This window comes from Lampris incognitus, chromosome 2 (genome assembly GCF_029633865.1).
Source record: "Lampris incognitus isolate fLamInc1 chromosome 2, fLamInc1.hap2, whole genome shotgun sequence".
Taxonomy (NCBI): domain Eukaryota; kingdom Metazoa; phylum Chordata; class Actinopteri; order Lampriformes; family Lampridae; genus Lampris; species Lampris incognitus.
The window spans coordinates 99149396-99169761 of NC_079212.1; the positions used below are offsets into that span (position 1 = coordinate 99149396).

At 44.7% G+C, this 20366-nt stretch overlaps 1 protein-coding gene across 1 annotated transcript in view; it reads left to right on the forward strand.

Moving 5' to 3' along the window:
* The window catches only part of ptprt (protein tyrosine phosphatase receptor type T), a 442632-nt gene that overhangs the window by 210494 nt on the left and 211772 nt on the right, over positions 1-20366 (forward strand). Inside the window, exon 13 of the mRNA XM_056300890.1 lies at positions 3509-3785. Coding sequence (XP_056156865.1) covers positions 3509-3785 — 277 coding nt within the window. The remainder of the gene's footprint in view (positions 1-3508; positions 3786-20366) is intronic.

Consider the following 20366-nt stretch of genomic DNA (forward strand, 5'->3'; position numbering starts at 1 on the left):
GACTGTGGAGGCCATTTGAGTACAGTGAACTCATTGTCATGTTCAAGAAACCAGTCTGAGATGATTCGAGCTTTATGACATGGCGCGTTATCCTGCTGGAAGTAGCCATCAGAAGATGGGAACACTGTAGTCATAAAGGGATGGACATGGTCAGCAACAATACTCAGGTAGGCTGTGGCGTTGACATGATGCTCAATTGGTACTAAGGGGCCCAAAGTGTGCCAAGAAAATATCCCCCACACCATTACACCACCACCACCAGCCTGAACCGTTGATACAAGGCAGGATGGATCCATGCTTTCATGTTGTTGACGCCAAATTCTGACCCTACCATCCGAATGTCGCAGCAGAAATCGAGACTCATCAGACCAGGCAACGTTTTTCCAATCTTCTATTGTCCAATTTTGGTGAGCCTGTGCGAATTGTAGCCTCAGTTTCCTGTTCTTAGCTGACAGGAGTGGCACCCGGTGTGGTCTTCTGCTGCTGTAGCCCATCTGCCTCAAGGTTCGACGTGTTGTGCGTTCAGAGATGCTCTTCTGCATACCTCGGTTGTAATGAGTGGTTATTTGAGTTACTGTTGCCTTTCTGTCAGCTCGAACCAGTCTGGCCATTCTCCTCTGACCTCTGGCATCAACAAGGCATTTTCGCCCACAGAACTGCCGCTCACTGGATATTTTCTCTTTTTCGGACCATTCTCTGTAAACTCTAGAGATGGTTGTGCGTGAAAATCCCAGTAGATCAGCAGTTTGTGAAATACTCAGACCAGCCCGTCTGGCACCAACAACCATGCCACGTTCAAAGTCACTTAAATCACCTTTCTTCCCCATTCTGATGCTCGGTTTGAACTGCAGCAGATCGTCTTGACCATGTCTACATGCCTAAATGCATTGAGTTGCTGCCATGTGATTGGCTGATTAGAAATTTGCGTTAACGAGCAGTTGGCCAGGTGTGCCTAATAAAGTGGCCGGTGAGTGTACATAAGTGCCCATTATAGTGTATAACCATAAAAGGATGCTTGATCACACACAGACACACACACACACACACTTTAATGTTCACCATTTTAACACTGTTTATTTTTGCACAGTACAAGGGATCTTCTGCCGCTCCTTTTTAAAGTTAAATGATCCAGGGGTTTTGTTTAACGAAATCCTTGTAAACAAAACTTAAAGAAAAAATATTATTTTTAACTTTGCTGGTGATGTCCTTTGCTGTCAAAATGAATAGATATATTTTTACAGAAAAGTAATTGTAATTAGCAATAATGACTGCTACTTTTATAGCACAGTTTGAAAACATTAAATAGACAATATAATATACAGTAAAAACAATCAATTAGGTATAAACAGCAACAATAATAGATTTAAGATCAGAATAACACATCATAAAAGTAAGTTTTGAGACATCCTTTAAGTACATCCAGTCATTCTACTACTACTACTACTATTTTCAGCTGCACATGTTATGGGTCGCCACAGTCGCCTCCATCTCCCCCCGCCCTCCGCATCCTTCTCCGCCATACCAGCCACCCACATGTCCTCCTCCACCACACCCACAAACTTCCTCCCTGCCCCTCCCCTTCCCTGGCAGCTTCACATCTAACACCCCTCTCCCAATTCACCCAGCATCACTCTACACATGTCCAAACCATCTCAAACCCACCCTTCCCGCCCCGCCTCCAAAACACCCATTCCCAATCCCGTCCCTCCTCGTCACCCCAGCGAAAATCCCAGCATCCCCAACTCCGCCACCTCCAGTGCCTCCTCCCATCTCCCCATCAGTGCGTGTCTCCAAACCATACAACACAGCCAGTCCCACAGCCGTCCTGCAAACCCTCCCTTCAACTCCCACTGGCACCCCTCCATCGCAAATTACTCCCGACATGCCTCTCCACCCACTCCACCTTGCCCGCACTCCCCTCCCCACCCCCCGCCGCACTCCCCGCCACACTCCCCGCTACCCCAAACAGCTGACCCCAAGTATTCATTCCCATACGTCCTCGCCACCTCCACTCTCTGCATCCCCACCGCTCCATCGTCCCCCCTCCCATCCATGCACATGCACGCCATCCTGCCTCCACTGACCCCTACTCCTCCTCCCCCCAGTGCACAACCCCACCCATAGGCTATTACACCAACCAAGGGCCACAACTGCAAAAGCTTCGTCTCCTTTTGACTTGAGTAGGAGGCAACAACAAAAAGGCCTTGGCCAGATGAGCCGTTACATGAAAGTTTGGCGACCTATCGTGGAGCTTTACCACTCAATGCCTTGTAAAGTAAATAAAAGAAACGTATCATAAATTCTAAAACACTGGTAACCAGTGTAGGGAGGCTGTCTTAGGAGCAATACAGGACATGCCTTTTGTTACAGTCAGTAGTGTAGCAAAGGGAAGAGCTGAGGGAGAACAGTACAGAGTGTTGCATTAATCAGAGTGGACGTTACAGAGGACTGAATGACCTTCTCAGTAACCTGGCCATGACCCATTTAAGAAATGTTACAGAAGTGCTAAAAGCAGGACTGGACTGACTCTTTCATGTGTTGCTCCAAATTTAAGCCACAATCAAAGGGGGAACACCTACATTACCATTAGGGAAAATGGTTAAGGTAAGGTTGAAATGAAAACAGTTCAGGGGAAGAGTTAAATTGAAAGGGTAACAGATGGAAAAACAGTTTAATAAGTGTAAGGTTTGAATGGATGGGATTAATGATGTTAACTAACTAACTTATGTTAACAGCGATAAGTTAATAGAGTCATACCAACATGGGGATCGCCAGTTTGAATCCCCGTGTTACCTTGAGCTTGGCTGAGCATCCCTAAAGACACAAGTGGCCGTGTCTGCGGGTCGGAAGCCGGATGTGGGTATGTGTTCTGGTCGCTGCATTAGCGCCTCCTCGGGTCGGTCAGGGCGCCTGTTCAGGGGAGAGGGGTAACGGTGGGGAATAGCATGATCCTCCCACGCGTTACGTCCCCCTGGCAAAACTCCTCACTGTCAGGTGAAAAGAAGCGGCTGGCGACTCCACGTGTATCGGAGGAGACATATGGTAGTCTGCAGCCCTCCCCTGATTGGCAGAGGAGGTGGAGCAGCAACTGGGATGGCTCGAAAGAGCGAGGTAATTTGGCCAAGTACAACTGGGGAGAAAAAGGGGGAAAATCCCCCAAAAAAGAAAAGAAAAATAGTCGAGTCATCATTGAATAGTTAGACAGAAAAGGTTAAAGTTGGCAAGTCTGATATCTTTTCCTCTCTGCTACCCAACTGACATATCTCCCCTCTGGTGTTTCGTGGTACATTCAATCTAAAGGCTAATAGTTAATTTTCATTTTATGACCTGGTGGGCCAGTGAACATTTGCTGACCGGCTGACTGTAATAGACACTTCCTGTAAGGTTCAAAACAATGGGGCTAACTGTCACAGATAAATGGAAGGAACCAAGGGAAAAAGTTTAATTGAAGTTCTGTAATATTATGTGCTTTAATAAGGGATTGATGGGATTCTTTTACTGATTCCAGCTCCTACCAGTTGGTCGTAAAGGAGGAACGCAAGTCCAAGACCCGCCGCGCCACCACGGAGGCCCCGGAGTGTTTCCCTGCTCCCGTCAGCTTCCGAAATGCCTCTATCCTGGACTCTGCGTACTACATCGCTGCTGAGCTTCCCCCATCCAGCCTCACAGTGGTGCAGCCTTTTACTGTGGGCGACAACAAGAGCTATGGTGCTTTCTGGAATCCGCCGCTGTCACCGGCCAAAACATACAACATCTACTACCAGGCCATGAGCAAAGCAAACGGGGTGAGTTTCCATAATCTGTATGGTAATACGTTCTTAGTTCTCACATGATTGTATTTGCTGTGATTATATGCTGGGAATCAAATACAAAAAGCTACCCATATCCAAAAGTGCCCATCATCACATTTCTGAACACCAGTGTAGTATTTTGATTAGTAGGACCAGTAACAAACTGGTCCAATAAAGTTTTTTTTCCCGAAATCACAGAAAGTTGAATCATTTCATCTGGACACAGCATTTATTTAGAGAAACGTTTCATCACTCATCTAAGTGACCTCTTCAGTCTAAACTGACTGCAGGTATCCCCACCCTTATAAACAATACAGTGGCATAACGACTGAGAACAACAGTCAGTTTCATATGCAGATTGCCATGACCATTAACTAGAGTTACAGAGAACATGTGCTATTCACAGAGGATTTGGGAATGGTTGCAATCACAGCATTGTAAGATGATGACAGAAGTACTCTTAGCGGCCCGCCCATCAGTTCAGGGATGGTTGTTCCCTCTTCACATAGATGGCCTCTTTGACTCCCTGTTCAAACCAGCGCTCCTCGCTATCAAGGATGTGCACAATCTCATCCTTGAAGGAGTGGCCAGGGCGCCGATCGTTGTTTTCGGTCGTTATGCCACTGTATTGTTTATAAGGGTGGGGTACCTGCAGTCAGTTGAGACTGAAGAGGTCACTTAGATGAGTGATGACACGTTTCTCTCTATTAACGTTGTGTCCAGATGAACTGATTCAAACTTCTGTGATTTCCTTCCCTGGATTATTGAGTGTGCATAAAGACACATCTCAGAAATACTCGGCACTTAAGTGCCCATGATAATTAAACTCTAATCTGAATTTGATTCCTCTCAAAAGTTGGTGTGATGGTTATTACTGAGGTTATTCTGAACTGGATGACTTGAACTCAAGTCATCGTTGTGTCAAACTGTCCTTGAGCAAGAAACATGATCTGTACCGTCTTACATCCTTTAAATAGCTGGGGCTAAGTGTCATTAAAGGTACAACACTGAATATATATATATATATATATATATATATATATATATATATATATATATATATATATATATATATATATATATATGTATGTGTGTGTGTGTGTGTGTGTGTGTGTGGCACTTAGCAAGTCTTAAATTCTGTGCTGTAGACTGGACCAGTATGAACACATACACTGCATTCATTTATGACCCAACAATATTCAAAACCCCTGTCATCTTTCAAAGTCTCCCCCACGGGTGTTTAAACATCGCAGGAAAAGGAATAATATAATAACATTTACGGTAATGATAGGTTCTTGTAGCTTTTACTTTCACTGTGTTATCTCTGGGAATCTCCACTCCCAGACTTAATCTTTCCATTAGCCATCAATTGGTTGATCATTACACACTCTGTAATTCCAGCGACGACTCCCCTCTAATAACTCATTCACAAGTTGAGGTTGGTCTCTGAATTTCCATAATACTGTGTAATCCTGAGAGGGTTGTTGTAATTTTCCACTATCGTAACCACGGAAACTCCATTTGGTGAGCGGTACAATGTACCAGCTGGTACTGTGATGTAATATCGTCCTCTGGAATGCACTAGATCTCTCACAACACTCTCCCAATGAGGGGAGGATTGTGAGTGCGTTTACTCGCATTCTTGAATTAAGATGCGATTTGTGTGCGCGCGCGCGTGTGTGTGTGCACTTGTGTATGTGTGGGTGCACATACGCAAGCTTGAATTCATGAGCATGTGTGTGTATTTTTGTGGAAGTGCGCTCATGTTGTGTGTCTGTCTCTACATGTGTTTGAAAGCATAGGTGCCCCTGCGCTTATAAATGTTTGTGCTTTGAATGACTGCAGACCTAAATCTGATCAGCATGGAACTTCTGATTTGATTGGAACTGAGTTAATCCAATCATTGTGGAGCTTAAGTTTGTTTGGGTCCAGGGTAGATGAGGGGAAAGTGCAGACTGAAAACACGTGGGCCTGCACCGCCACCACAACCCAGATACTTTGATGAGAGAACGTCATGCATAAAAAGGGGAAGAAACATTCAGTAATTATCAGCATTTGCTGTCCAAGAATAGCAGTTGTGCGTTTGTGCAAATGCATTTGCATATCAATATATGCATGATGTAATATCAGTAAAAGTATTAATGAAGCATGCTACATCTTATGACATAGTCACTAATATATTGGTATGTATTCAAATTCATTTAAGATTTTAGAATCTTTTAAGAAATAATTTAACATGGATAATGTTTGCCAATCCACGTCCCGAGGACCAGTCTGCGATGCCGGAAGTTGGCACGCCCTGGTCCCCGATTTTGCCTGCTGCTTGGCCTGCATTGCACCCTACCCCAATGCTCATCCCTACGGCTGGTGAGTCCACGGGGTGGTGGCTACATGTTGTTTTTTGTGGCTGGGGCCTGACTGGACCCCATGGGCCAAGGCCCAGCCACCAGACGCTTGCTGGCAAGCTCCCTTCCCAGGTCTGGCTCCAGGAGGGGGCCTCGGTTTCCCTTTTTCGGGCTCAGCCTTAGTGATAGGGTGAGGAGCTTTGACATCCGGTGGGAGCTCAGTGTAGAGCAGCTGCTCCTTTCAAGTTGAAAGGAGGCAGTTGAGGTTGTTCTGGCATCCGATTAGGATGCCTCCTGGGTGCCTTCCTTTGGAGGTTTTCTGGGCACGGCCAACTGGGAGGAGACCCCGGGGTAGACCCAGAACTGGAGGGATTACATGTCCTATCTGGCCTGGGAACGCTTTGAGATCCCCCAGGAGGAGCTGGAGGGCATTGCTGGGGAGAGGGACGTCTTGAGTGCCTTACTTAGCTTGCTTCCACTGTGACCCGACCCCGGAGAAGCAGCTGATGATGAGATGAGATGTTTGCCCTCCTGAGTTAGATACAGCGTGCATGATTTGAAATGGATTACTCAAATTGTCTCACATGAATGAGCAACCAACCATAACTTGGAAGTAATTTTTGCTTGGTTTTTATGCCTTATTTGAAATCATGTAGGATGTTTTCACAGTGACATGCTATGAAAATGTGATTTTTCTGCTTAAGTGGTGTGATTGTAATGCTTACATTCTGTATTGGAGACCTGCAGCCAAATGATAGTCTCCCAAATCCCTTAATTGCTCTACTGGCTTATTTTTACCTGAATCATGTTCAAAATCTACGGAGCCCCTGATTGGTCACGTCAAATTTTTTTCTTGTAGTTTGTTCGCTCGATTTACTATAACAAGTGAATGTTGTACTAAAATGAGTGAATGATTTACTACAAAGAGCAAATGTTGTAGTTTTATTACCTTATTATGTTATGTATTATGTTGTTATTTAATTACCTTGTTGTAATACAACGTTCGCTCGTTGTGGCAAATTGTTCGCTCATTGTAGTACACCATTCACCCATTGTAGTAACTCGTTCGCTTATTGCAGTACAACGTTCATTCATTGTAGTAAATTGTTCGCTCGTTTACTACAACGTTCGCTCGTTGTAGTAAATTGTTTGTTCATTGTAGTACAACGTTCACTTGTCATAGTAAATTGTTTGCTCATTGTAGTACAACGTTCATTCATTGTAGTAAATTGTTCACTCGTTTACTGCAACGTTCGCTCGTTGTAGTAAATTGTTTGTTCATTGTAGTACAACGTTCACTTGTCATAGTAAATTGTTTGCTCATTGTAGTACAACGTTCACTCATTGTAGTAACTCGTTCGCTCATTTACTACAACGTTCACTCATGGTATTAAATCGTCCCCTCGTTTACTCCAACGTTTGCTCGTTGTAGTAAATTGTTCACTCACTGTAGTACAACATTCACCCATTGTAGTAACTCGTTCACTTATTGTAGTACAACGTTCATTCATTGTAGTAAATCGTTCGCTCGTTTACTACAGCATTTGCCCGTTGTAGTAAATCGTTTGTTCATTGTAGTAAATCGTTCGCTCATTGTAGTAAAACAGGTGAACAGACTACAACAAAAATTGAGGTGACCACTGAGGGGCTCTGTAATAATCACATTCAGATGCATCCACTTGTAGCAGGATGTGGTAGCTCAACATAGCACTTTGTGTACACATTGTCTGTAATATGGACTTTTCTGTAGTGACAGCACACTAACTGCTGAGAAACTGATACAGTCTGTGCAAACATCTATTTTATCTATTTATGTATCTTTTTTCTTTTCTTTTTTTTTGGTGGCTCCTTTCGTCTCACCTTTAAGAAACAGTGTCATGGGTATTTGAACAGTGAAATGTCCATACAGCCGCTTCTTTAAGGTTATATTTCTTAACTTGACAAGTTTAAAAAAATACGTGCTTTTAATCAAAAGACTTCATTTATCTACTTTTCCTTCAAAAAAAAAAACCAAATAATTTTCTCGTTTTGCTTGGGGTGGTATTATTTTTTTTCGAACGGCAGATAGCGTACCTCAGAATGAAACTTCATTTACATTTTATGAGAGGGACAGTTTTTCATAGCTTGATCCCATGGAGGGAAACCCGTCTCTCTGGCAGGTTTAGTTAATCCTCTTTGTGTTCTACTGAGCTCCACCTGTCCATCAACAGTCACAAGGGGAGCATATCTCTCTCTCTCTCTCTCTCTCTCTCTCTCTCTCTCTCTCTCTCTCTCAGATTTAGAAAACAGTTTTGTATCTTACACCTCCTTTGTTCTTTATGGCTCTGCTCTCTCGCTCTCTCTCTCAACCACACACACATTATACACCCTTCTCTCTCATCCTCTCCTTCTCTATCTCTCTCTCCCCTATGTCTCCTCCATTCTCAGAAATTGTGCGAAATTAATTTTCTTCCCCCTTTCTCGCTACATCCCTCTTTAAACCTTGCTTTTTCTCCTTCTTTCTCGCTCCATGCCACCCACTCACTTCCTCTGGGGTGACATCACTCCAATGTAAGTCTCTCATCTCCTATCATTGTTCCAATTAGTACAGGCTCCACACATCAAATCCCAGAGCTCACCAACGGGCATCTAAATGTTTCCCTGAATGCCCTACAACACGCACACACGCACGCACGCACGCACGCACGCACACACACACACACACACACACACAAAATCACACTAAATTATAGGCAAGCAGACACACAGACAGACAGTGCCTCAGGCTGAGAGAGAGAGAGAGAGAGAGAGAGAGAGAGAGAGAGAGAGAGAGAGAGAGAGAGAGAGAGAGCATCTTGCACTGATACTGTAGATTAGTGTAGAGTTTTATCCTGTCTACAGGAACAGGTGATATTTTAGGCATCACTAATTTCCTCTCCACGTGTACTGCTTGACTACCTGGTCAGTGTCCGACACACTACACAGTTCTGCAGGCGCACAACGTTGAAGAAACACAGTTTTTCTCACAAAAACACGTCCTTTCTGTGGAGCGATGAGTGTTAAATGTGAAGGACACCTGGACGTTAATTAGCCTTAAAGGCCAAATCTGTGATTTGATTGATCATATAAAACTGAGGTATATACAAGCTACTTTATTTTGTCATTGTAGCTTATAATGCTACAATGATACAATGACCGCCACGCCACCCGGACGTCTTTTGTTTACATTTGAATTAAGGATTGTACCTTTAAGGCAGGGAATAGAGAGAGATTAAAAGACAGAGAAAAGTGGGCGTCCGGGTAGCGTAGTGGTCTATTCCCCCTGCCTACCAACACAGGGATCGCTGGTTCAAATCCCTGTGTTACCTCCGGCTTGGTCGGGTGTCCCTACAGACACAATTGGGCGTGTCTGCGGGTGGGAAACCAGATGTGGGTATGTGTCCTGGTCGCAGCACTAGCGCCTCCTCTGGTCGGTTGGGGCACCTGTTCAGGGGGGAGGGGGAACTGGGGGGAATAGTGTGATCCTCCCACGTGCTATGTCCTCCTGGCAAAACTCCTCTCTGTCAGGTGAAAGAAGCGGCTGGCAACTCCACATGTATCAGAGGAGGCATGTGGTAGTCTGTAGCCCTCCCCGGATCAGCGACCGGGACGGCTTGCAAGAGTGTGGTAATGAGCTGGATACAATTGGAGAGAAAAAAAGAGGGAACCCCCCCCCCTCCCAAAAAAAAAGCGAGAGAAAGGAAGAGTATGAGTGAAAAGAGAGATGTACAGAGAAGAGGGGAGACAGAAGGAACTGGCGAACAGGGAGAGTAGGGCGAAGCCAGATGAAGTAGCAGAGATCTGGGTGAAAAGATGGATTTCTTGGGATCGTTCTAGGGTCAGAGGAATATTTTGTTATCAGGAGTGCATCACTCCTGCCAACGGGCCGTGACCCCTGACTTCTGTAATGTCGGCTGCTTTGTCATGACAGCGGTCATAGAAGATAAGAGAAGATACTTCATTGTCATTGTGCACACACAATGAAATTACATTTGGTGACTCTCAGACCAGCAGCACTAGACAAGGTAATTTTTTTTTTTTTAAAAAGAGTGCAAACAACATTTAGTATAAACAAGTGAGGTAGTAAAAAATAATAATGAGACAATAAAAGAAAGCAGTGGCTTTTAAAGTTCAAAATAGTGCATGGGATTATTGCACATAGATGTTCATATTGCAGTGGCTTTAGTAGCAGTTAGTCGTTAGCAGCTATAGGCAGATGTGTGTATGTTTTTGGGGGGGGGGCAATGGAAGCTACAGCTCTGGGGAAGAAGCTGTTCCTCAGCCAGTTAGTGTGGGTTTTGAACTAGAAGTGGGGCTGATGCCCTCACGGTAAGTCAGCCGGGGTAATCGCTCCAGATGTTCACCTGAGATGTTTCGTATGGAGATCAGGTTTGGGAGAAAAGGGGAAGAGAGAGGGATAGCTGGGATGGACAAACGGCAAGAACAGCCATAAGAATTAAAAGGGGTGGAAGCTGGGAAAGAGTGAGAGGGAGAGAAGGACAACATAAATGGATTGAGAGATGGCACAAAGTGAGAAGGACCAGTGATACCACAAATAATGCTATGCTGAAATATAAAATGTAGGCAGATACCTTTCCGACAAGTAAAAAACCTTGAGGATGGGACACTCAAACTCTTTCACTGATACAGTACACAAGAAAACAACAACAACAACAAAAAAACACATACACACTCAGGGGAGGGGTTTTAAAGGCTGTATGGAGTGACGGTGAGCGAGACTGAGAGGGGAAAGAGAGGTTTTACCAAATGACAGTCCATCAAGAAACACTGCTGCTTAAAGAATACATCCATGCACTTGACTCTGTGTGTGTGTGTGTGTGTGTGTGTGTGTGTGTGTGTGTGTGTGTGTGTGTGTGTGTGTGTGTGTGTGTGTCTCTAGCCCTTGTCTGCTTAAAATGTGAGTATACTGTATGTGCACTGTCAATGTCAATGTTGTGCGATGCGAGCTCCATGAAGCCAACAAAATACAGGTGATTCTCATGTTGCTGTTTTAATGGGAGGCTCTCACAGTTCACATTCGCAGGACAATTACCCCCAATTTTGAGATTTATGCAGCTTGAGCGTCTTGGTAGAGTAGCGGTCTATTCCATTGCCTACCAACACGGGGATTGCTGGTTCGAATCCCCGTGTTACCTCCGGCTTGGTCGGGCGTCCCTACAGACACAATTGGCCGTGTCTGCCGGATGTGGAGCTGGATGTGGGTATGTGTCCTGGGCGCCTGTTCAGGTGGGAGGGGGAACTGGGGGGTAATAGTGTGATCCTCCCACACGCTACGTCCCCCCTGGTGAAACGCCTCACTGTCAGGTGGAAAGAAGCGGCTGGTGACTCCACATGTATTGGAGGAGGCATGTGGTAGTCTGCAGCCCTCCCCAGATTGGCAGAGGGGGTGGAGCAGCGACCAGTGTAGCTTGGAAGAGTAGGGTGATGGCCGGATACAATTGGGGAGAAAAAAAAAGGGGGGGAAGACTTATACAGCAAATTTGTCATTGTGTGGACTGATATTGTTTACCTTACATTAATGAAACGTTCACTTATTTTCCAGTCCCACTGCCTTCAAACAAAGCAGTAAAATGTTCACTCAGGCCCGTCTGTTTGACGTGTGCGTCTGAAGGAGCTGTTGGCACCAAAAAAACCATTAGCAAAACTAAAGCGTTAAAGACGCAGAGAAAGAGTGGTGGAAGGAGACGGAGACACAGAGAGAGCCAGCTTGCTGGGAAAGTTAAACACCAAACTGAATGTTCACAAGTTTGATGGATTCTGTGTTTGGAAACCTTCTCCAGAAAAAAAAAAAAACAAAAAACAAACAACTCTCCCACACAGCAGCTGTGTCTTCCACAGACTTAATATTCCTGTCAGGGTTGACAAGTAAGATACTACTACTACTACTACTACTACCACCCACCCACACACACACACACACACACACACACACACAGTCTCCATAGTAAACTACTTACCTCCCATCCTGGCCCATCTGTACGAATGCAGGACTATAAATTGGCCCTACATTTATTAACTTTCCTGCTGCCTCCAGAGGTTTAGCCTATTAGCATAAGCAGAATGGAGGCAAGAGTTTTTATTCAGTGAGGCTGTGAATCAAGTGGGCCAACCAGATTCTTAAAAAGAGGGGTACATAGACGAGACAAGGCCAATTTCCTGGATGAAAGTCATTTATACGCAGGGAATGGATATATACAGAAAAGAAGCTCAAGTTAAAAAAAAAGAAAAAAAAAAAAGGAAAGCTAGGCTCAAGAGAGAGATTGTTGTCTCGTGCTGGTAAAGTGGGAACGACATTATACATTCAAACAAACTAGAAATGTGAGACATGGGCCAGTCAACTTGCCAGTTTAGTAAGACAAACAAAATCATCAGATAAACTTGTGCACAATGTTCACACTGGTTGGCCTAGAGAGACAGAGATAGCTTTTTTTATTTTAAAAAGTCTTTATCCAACAAACATTTGTTTAACAAATTTAATAAAATTATTGATAAAAAATTTAACAACACATTTAAGAAAATTATTTTTTCATTTTTTTCACTTTTTTTATTGAAATTTTGCAATCAAAATATTGTACATACATATATGAAGTCAATGTTTATATTTACAAAAACAAAAAAACAGCAACCAAAACTCAACATACACTCACCGGCCACTTTATTAGGCACACCTGTCCAACTGCTCGTTAACGCAAATTTCTAATCAGCCAATCACATGGCAGCGACTCAATGCATTTAGGCATGTAGACATGGTCAAGACGATCTGCTGCAGTTCAAACCGAGCATCAGAATGGGGAAGAAAGGTCATTTAAGTGACTTTGAACGTGGCATGGTTGTTGGTGCCAGACGGGCTGGTCTGAGTATTTCAGAAACTGCTGATCTACTGGGATTTTCACGCACAACCATCTCTAGGGTTTACAGAGAATGGTCCGAAAAAGAGAAAATATCCAGTGAGCGGCAGTTCTGTGGGCGAAAATGCCTTGTTGATGCCAGAGGTCAGAGGAGAATGGCCAGACTGGTTCGAGCTGACAGAAAGGCAACAGTAACTCAAATAACCACTCATTACAACCGAGGTATGCAGAAGAGCATCTCTGAACGCACAACACGTCGAACCTTGAGGCAGATGGGCTACAGCAGCAGAAGACCACACCGGGTGCCACTCCTGTCAGCTAAGAACAGGAATCTGAGGCTACAATTCGCACAAACTCACCAAAATTGGACAATAGAAGATTGGAAAAACGTTGCCTGGTCTGATGAGTCTCGATTTCTGCTGCGACATTCGGATGGTAGGGTCAGAATTTGGCGTCAACAACATGAAAGCATGGATCCATCCTGCCTTGTATCAACGGTTCAGGCTGGTGGTGGTGGTGTAATGGTGTGGGGGATATTTTCTTGGCACACTTTGGGCCCCTTAGTACCAATTGAGCATCGTGTCAACGCCACAGCCTACCTGAGTATTGTTGCTGACCATGTCCATCCCTTTATGACCACAGTGTTCCCATCTTCTGATGGCTACTTCCAGCAGGATAACGCGCCATGTCATAAAGCTCGAATCATCTCAGACTGGTTTCTTGAACATGACAATGAGTTCACTGTACTCAAATGGCCTCCACAGTCACCAGATCTCAATCCAATAGAGCACCTTTGGGATGTGGTGGACCGGGAGATTTCGCATCATGGATGTGCAGCCGACAAATCTGCAGCAACTGCGTGATGCTATCATGTCAATATGGACCAAACTCTCTGAGGAATGTTTCCAGTACCTTGTTGAATCTATGCCACGAAGGATTAAGGCAGTTCTGAAGGCAAAAGGGGGTCCAACCCGGTACTAGCAAGGTGTACCTAATAAAGTGGCCAGTGAGTGTATATAAAAAAAAAACCTACTACTTTCGACTGCACCTGTAAGGGGTCGCCACAGCGGATCATTCGTTTCCATTTCTTCAACATAGAAAAAAAAATCTTTTTTTTTTCAACATAGAAAAAAAAAAGAAAAAAAACCCCAAACAATCATCACCTGGCCACCTAGCCAATTAGAGAAAATACAGCTTGTATACTCAAGACAAATCGTCGTCATCTTTGGCATCTCTCATGTCCAAGGATCCATTCCAAGAGATTTAAGGTGTGTGCTTGAAACGAAGATGGCTTGACCGTCCAAGGTGAGAATAGAAGAGACTGGAGCAACGTGGACAGGGGATAGTAGGAGGTGGACCTGTTCCTGCGGCTCTCTGTTCTTGGCAGATTTTTTTGGTGGCAGCACTTTTCTTCTGCATGCGTTTGTTTGTCAGTTTCGGCCTTGATGGAACCAGCCAGGCAGGCAGCTCTCCGGTGTTTTTGATTTTTTGTTACTTTTTCCCAGTTCCTAGGGTTGATGTTGAAGGTGATCAGCGTTCCCTTGATACAGTCCTTGTAGCGTTTTTTGGGAGCTCCTCTTTTTCTTTGACCTTCAGTCAGTTCGGGGTATAGAATTTGTTTCGCGAGTCTGTCATCTGGCATCCTCCGTTGTCGTCTTGATGGAAAGGAGATCAGCTCTTTTGAGAACTTGATTGTTGATGACCCGTTCTTGCCAGGAAATTCCCAGGATGCTTCTCAGGTTTTGCGGGTAGAAGCATTCTAGTTTATGGATTTGGTACTTGTAGAGGGTCCAGGCTTCACTTCACAACCGTACAGGAGGGTTGAAAGAACCACTGCACGGTAAACCATGATTTTGGTTGATGTCTTGAGATCACAATCATAAAAACACGGTGAGAAAGTTGGCCAAAGGCAGTGTGGGCAGCTTTCAGTCTGTTGGTGATATCCAGTTCTAGACTGCATGTTTCTTCAAGGATACTTCCAAGGTACTGAAAGGATGGAACTTGTTCTATAAGTTGGCCATGGATGGTGATTTGAAGCGGAACTCCGAGAGTGTCCTGAGGTACAACAGCAAATGTTTTGGTTTTTTCGGATGTTCACAGAAAAGCCAAAAGTTCCATGGGCCTTAACAAAGGAGTTGGTGATCGACTGAAGACCTTCTGGAGTCATGGCAGGAGCAGCATTATCATCGGCATATTGAAGCGCAATGATGACATTGGTGGATCTCTTGTTCTTAGACTTCAAGCGCTGGAGATTGAACAGGCTGCCATCGAAGCGGTAACGGATGTTGACTTTACCGTCAAGTGACCGCTCTGTCTTCTGCAAGAGAGCAGCAAGGTATATGGAAAATAATGTAGGCGCTAGAACACAACCTTGCTTTACTCCACAATCCATGGGGTAAGGCTCGGAAACGGTTCCACGGAAACAGACACAGCCTTTCATGTCATCATGGAGGGCGTGAATCATCTGGATGAAGTGGTCTGGGCATCCAGATTTGGATAGCACGTCCCACAAAATGGCTCATGGAAGAGAATCAAATGCTTTCTCAAGGTCAAAAAGGATGAAAAAACATTGTGTTCTGTTGTTCTCTTGCCTTCTCCATGAGCTGTCGTACCGCAAAGATCATATCGGTGGTCCTTCTGTGGGATCGAAAACAGCTTTGGAATTCATGGAGAATTTCTTCGGCCAGGGTGGTGAGACGATTCAGAAGGATCTGCGACAGAATGTTCTCAGCTGTTGAGAGGAGGGAAACTCCTCTTTAATTGCCGCAAGACAAATAAACAATATTATAAAATTAAATGATAGATTATACAGAAAAAAAATATAATGGTAAAAAAAAAATAGCTAAGGGATACACCCATATCACCACACATGTAAATAGATTACCCCAAGTTTATGGGGTGTCAAATGACTGCAGTTCCTTAACAATTTTAAGGAAAGGACCCCATGTTTTATTAACTCTAGTCTTTATTTATATAAAAAAAAACAAAAAAAAACAGGCTTGGTATCTTTTTAACAATATAAACAATATTTGTCAAATTACAGACAAATACTTAACATACATCTGTAACATTCCCAACAATAGTCATTCAATAACAGCTCAAAACAAAAAAAAACAAAAAAGGAAAACAGATAAGACCCCTTTTATTCGAGCTCTGCAGCAAAAACCAGCTCATCCTCTGTGGTTGAACACAGCACCCTTTATAACACTACATGGTTGTGAATATGTCCACATCCTTCATTGCTCTGTAATAATTAAAATCTACCGTTCTCATGGCCTTGACCATCCTGATAAACAACAGTTCACATCACATTCTACACACACCTACTACAGACAGACAGACAGACAGACAGAGAGAGTGTTTTGGGGGAAAAAAACAGACAGGTAGTTGCACCACGTTTTTTAATGGTTTGGTGAGATCCAGATACAACACACACACACACACACACACACACACACACACACACACACACACACACACACACACACACACACACACACACACACACATACATATTCTCTCCTACACAGCGAAAAATATCCTACACAAACATTTCTGTGCATGGAAAAATATGTGATTGTAAAAAAATAAATATATTGTTTTCCTGAATGAGATATCCAAACCAGGAATGACTGTTCCTGGATTGGAGCAAGAAAGGCAAGCTTGAGATGGCTTGGACATGTGTGGAGGAGAGATGCTGGGTATATTGGGAGAACGATGCTGAATTTGGAGCTGCCAGGGAAGAGGAAAAGAAGAAGGCCAAAGAGGAGGTTTATGGATGTGGTGGGGGAGGACATGCAGGTGGCTGGTGTGACAGAGGAAGATGCAGAGGACAGGAAGAGATGGAAACAGATGATCTGCTGTGGTGACCCGTAACGGTAGCAGCCGAAAGTAGTAGTAGTAGTAGTAGTAGTAGTAGTTGTTGTTGTTGTAGTAGTAGTGTGTCGAGATAGTCTCCACCAAAGTCCGTTACAAGGGAAGGCTGGATTACAGCTGACTTGTTTCAGAGACACAGATTTGTAAGGTGCGGGTCATATGACATGCGTGGTAATATGCTGCCACGACACAGACGCAGACTGTAAATGAGGGCACAACAACCCATTCATTAAAACAATGCTTTAAAAAAACACCGGAGTTGAAATCCATGTAAAAAGACATAACAAATGTCCATTAAAAGTCCTTTCAGTAGAGAGGAGCTCTTTCTCCCTCTCTGGCATCTTCCTTTTGGGGGGAGGAACCAATGTATTGGTCCTGAGTTAGTTAGACCAGCTCAGGACAGATCAGGTCTGCAGCCCAGTCTGCCACAACATTCAAGAAGGACCTGTATGCATTATCAGTGTAGGCTAGATGTTGAATATATGTTGAATAAATGTATGATTCTTACAATGGCCAACACTTTAGATGCAGGTTTGATGCAGAATGTATGCATGAAAATGGAAGTATATATCGCCATATTAAAAAAAAAATCTGCATTGCTATACCTCTCCCTGTTGAGTGTGAGCAGGACACAGCAGACTAACTATGAGTCACTTAGCATTAATACGGGACCTGTCTTTGAACCTGTCTTTGTCAATGCTAGCCGGCATGAAAAGCCTGAGGTTATTGGCGGTAATAGGTTTAGAGAGGAGCGAGGAAGTGATTTGTCAGGTGCTAAAGTGAAAGGCAGAGAGGGGGAGTAGAGAAGGGAGGTAGGAGGAGATTGATTGCATGAGAAAGAAATAGAATAACAGAGAGACGGAAATTAAGAGAAGTGAGAGAGACAAAACACTTCTAACAGAAGAAAAGGGAGACGGAAAGGAAGAAAGACAAAGGAATAAAGGGCTTAAGGCAAGCCCAAAATTGACAAATCAAACTTTCATCTGACAACATATCTGTCTTGCTAAAATGAGAAATTGGGAAAACCTCATAGATGAGAAGATTGTGTGGATGCAGACAGGGTTTATGTGAAGTGTATGTGTGTGTGTGTGTATATGTATGTGTGTGTGTGTGTGCGCGCGCGCACGTGCATGTGTGTGCGTGTGTGCGTGTGCGCGCGTGCGCTGGATTGTCCCCTTGTCGTGGTGGAGAGGCTTCCGTGTACCAATGATCCCAATAGCTATGCCGCCTGGAGCTTGGCTCCTGGTAGGGTCACCCAAGGCGGACAGGTCAAGGGAGAGGTTCCAGATGAAGCACGATCCAACAAAGACCTCAACAGTGGAACTGGTGGAAGATGTCTGCAGGTCACAACAGCCGTGAAGGCGGATAAAGGCTGCAACAGAGGATGGTCCCCAATCTTCTTGGTTTTCCATGACATTGGCCTCTGGCCACCCCCTGCCAAGGACTGAAGGACTGTGTGGTGGCTGCAGCCCATCAGCCACCCCACATAAAAAGCTGCCATGCACAGGCATCATCCCATTATCAGGAATCAGGGACGTTTATTTGTCATTTCATTCCATGCACCTGCGCATATGAAATGAAACGAAATGTCGTTTCCCCCAGCCCACAGCAGTGCAACACAAAGACAAATACACATATCCAAGCTAAAAAAACGCATATATCCAACATATCAACAAAACAAAACAAAAAATCACTGTCCAAGAGAGCAAATGCCAGGGTGACTGTCAGAACTGCCAGTCTGCATGGGCTAGCAGTTAGCTTAGCCTGTCCCGCTTCCGCGTCCTGTCAGACTCTCCTCAGTGTTTCTTCCTCGGGCGCAGCTCCAGGCAGGACCGTGGTCCCTGGGTGCACCGGACACATCAGACCAGGCTCCCCCAGCTGAGCCAATGCCAGCTCTCCCAGCCAAGGCACCTTCAACATGCCTCCCCACACGCCACATGACAACACCAAAAACACAGTCAACGCCAGGCGAAGCCACCACCAGATCGCCCTTGGTGTTATCGGAACTGCCGTTCTGCATGGGCTAGCAGTTAGCTTAGCCTGTCCTGCTTCCATGTTCTGTCAGACTGCCCTCGGTGTTTTCTCCTCGGGCGCAGCTCCAGGCAGGACCGTGGTCCCTGAGCCCACCGGACACATCAGACCAGGCTCCCCCAGCAGCCGATCCAGTGCCAGCTCTCCCAGCTATTAAACGAAGACAAACTTAGACGTGGACAAAGACACTGCGTGGATAGTACTGGGTCAGACTGCCGCAAACGTAAGTTTGCACTGCCATCTTCCCACACCGGTAATGGGTAAGGCCGCTGCAAACGTGAATTTGCACAGCCATCTTCCCACACCAGAAGCATGAAAAAAAGTGGCTCCAGAATCAGCCTCTACACCAACCTGAGGACCCAGAAAGACCCAGAGGGAGGATGGTCATACTTGACCCCGAGTGACCACCGATGATGGATGATGATGACAGTGAGTGTGTGCGTGTGTGTGTGTGTGTGTGTGCGCGTGTGTGTGTGCGTGCGTGCTCGCGCAAGTGCATGCATGTGTGTGCGGGAGAGCAGTTAAGCTGCTGAAGTAACAGGCGTCACCCTGGCCGCTTTCCCGCATCAGCGCTTTGAGCAAGATGAATGGGCCAACGCATGAAGAGAGCGCCAATCTGTATAAAACAAGCTCACTCTTGTTCTTGTGACAGCACATCATGAAGAGGCAGGGAGAAGAGAGGTGGAAGTGAAAAAAAGAAACGTGCAAACACAGTTGAGTGGAAACATATCTGTATGTTGTACTTATGATTGAGTCACAGCAAAATAGAGAGAGAGCGAGAGAGATGGAAAGATAATCAAAGAGGTTGAGCGAGAAGGATGGAGCTTGTATGACAGAGAAACATAATGGTGGGCAGTAGAAGCACATTCCTCATCAATTTATGAGAGAATATTCCAGAAAAAAAGAGAGAGAGCGAGAGAGAGAAATGACTGGCATGTGTAGCATAACTACACTATAATTTAAATTTGTGCACTCGTTGAAGATTGGGGGCACCACTTTCTTAAAGAAAGAAAATAAGATAAACCGAATTAATCAGTCACAGATCTGAAAGTGGTGAACTGTCAATTCAGGGACCTCCATCTTTGCTTCACAGAAACACACAACACCAGATAATAATTATGTAACCACTGAGATGAAGAAAATACGCACAACAACGACGTGCTGTAGATGGGAATGTTTTGGGAGAGTTGGTTCAGAGGCTCAACTTGGAAAATGGGAACACGTCATGAGAGGCTTAGCTTAGCGGAGGCAACACAGAAGCAGTACACACAGTCGGTGTGTATGTTGGGGTCTCGGTGCGTTCACTGAGAGGTGAATGGGTCTGATCCAATGTAAGAGATCTAAAAAAAATCTTGAAAACAACGATATAGCAACAAAAGGTTAAAATAAAAGATTACAAAATTATATTTGGCAAATTGGCGTGCAGCGTCTCAACC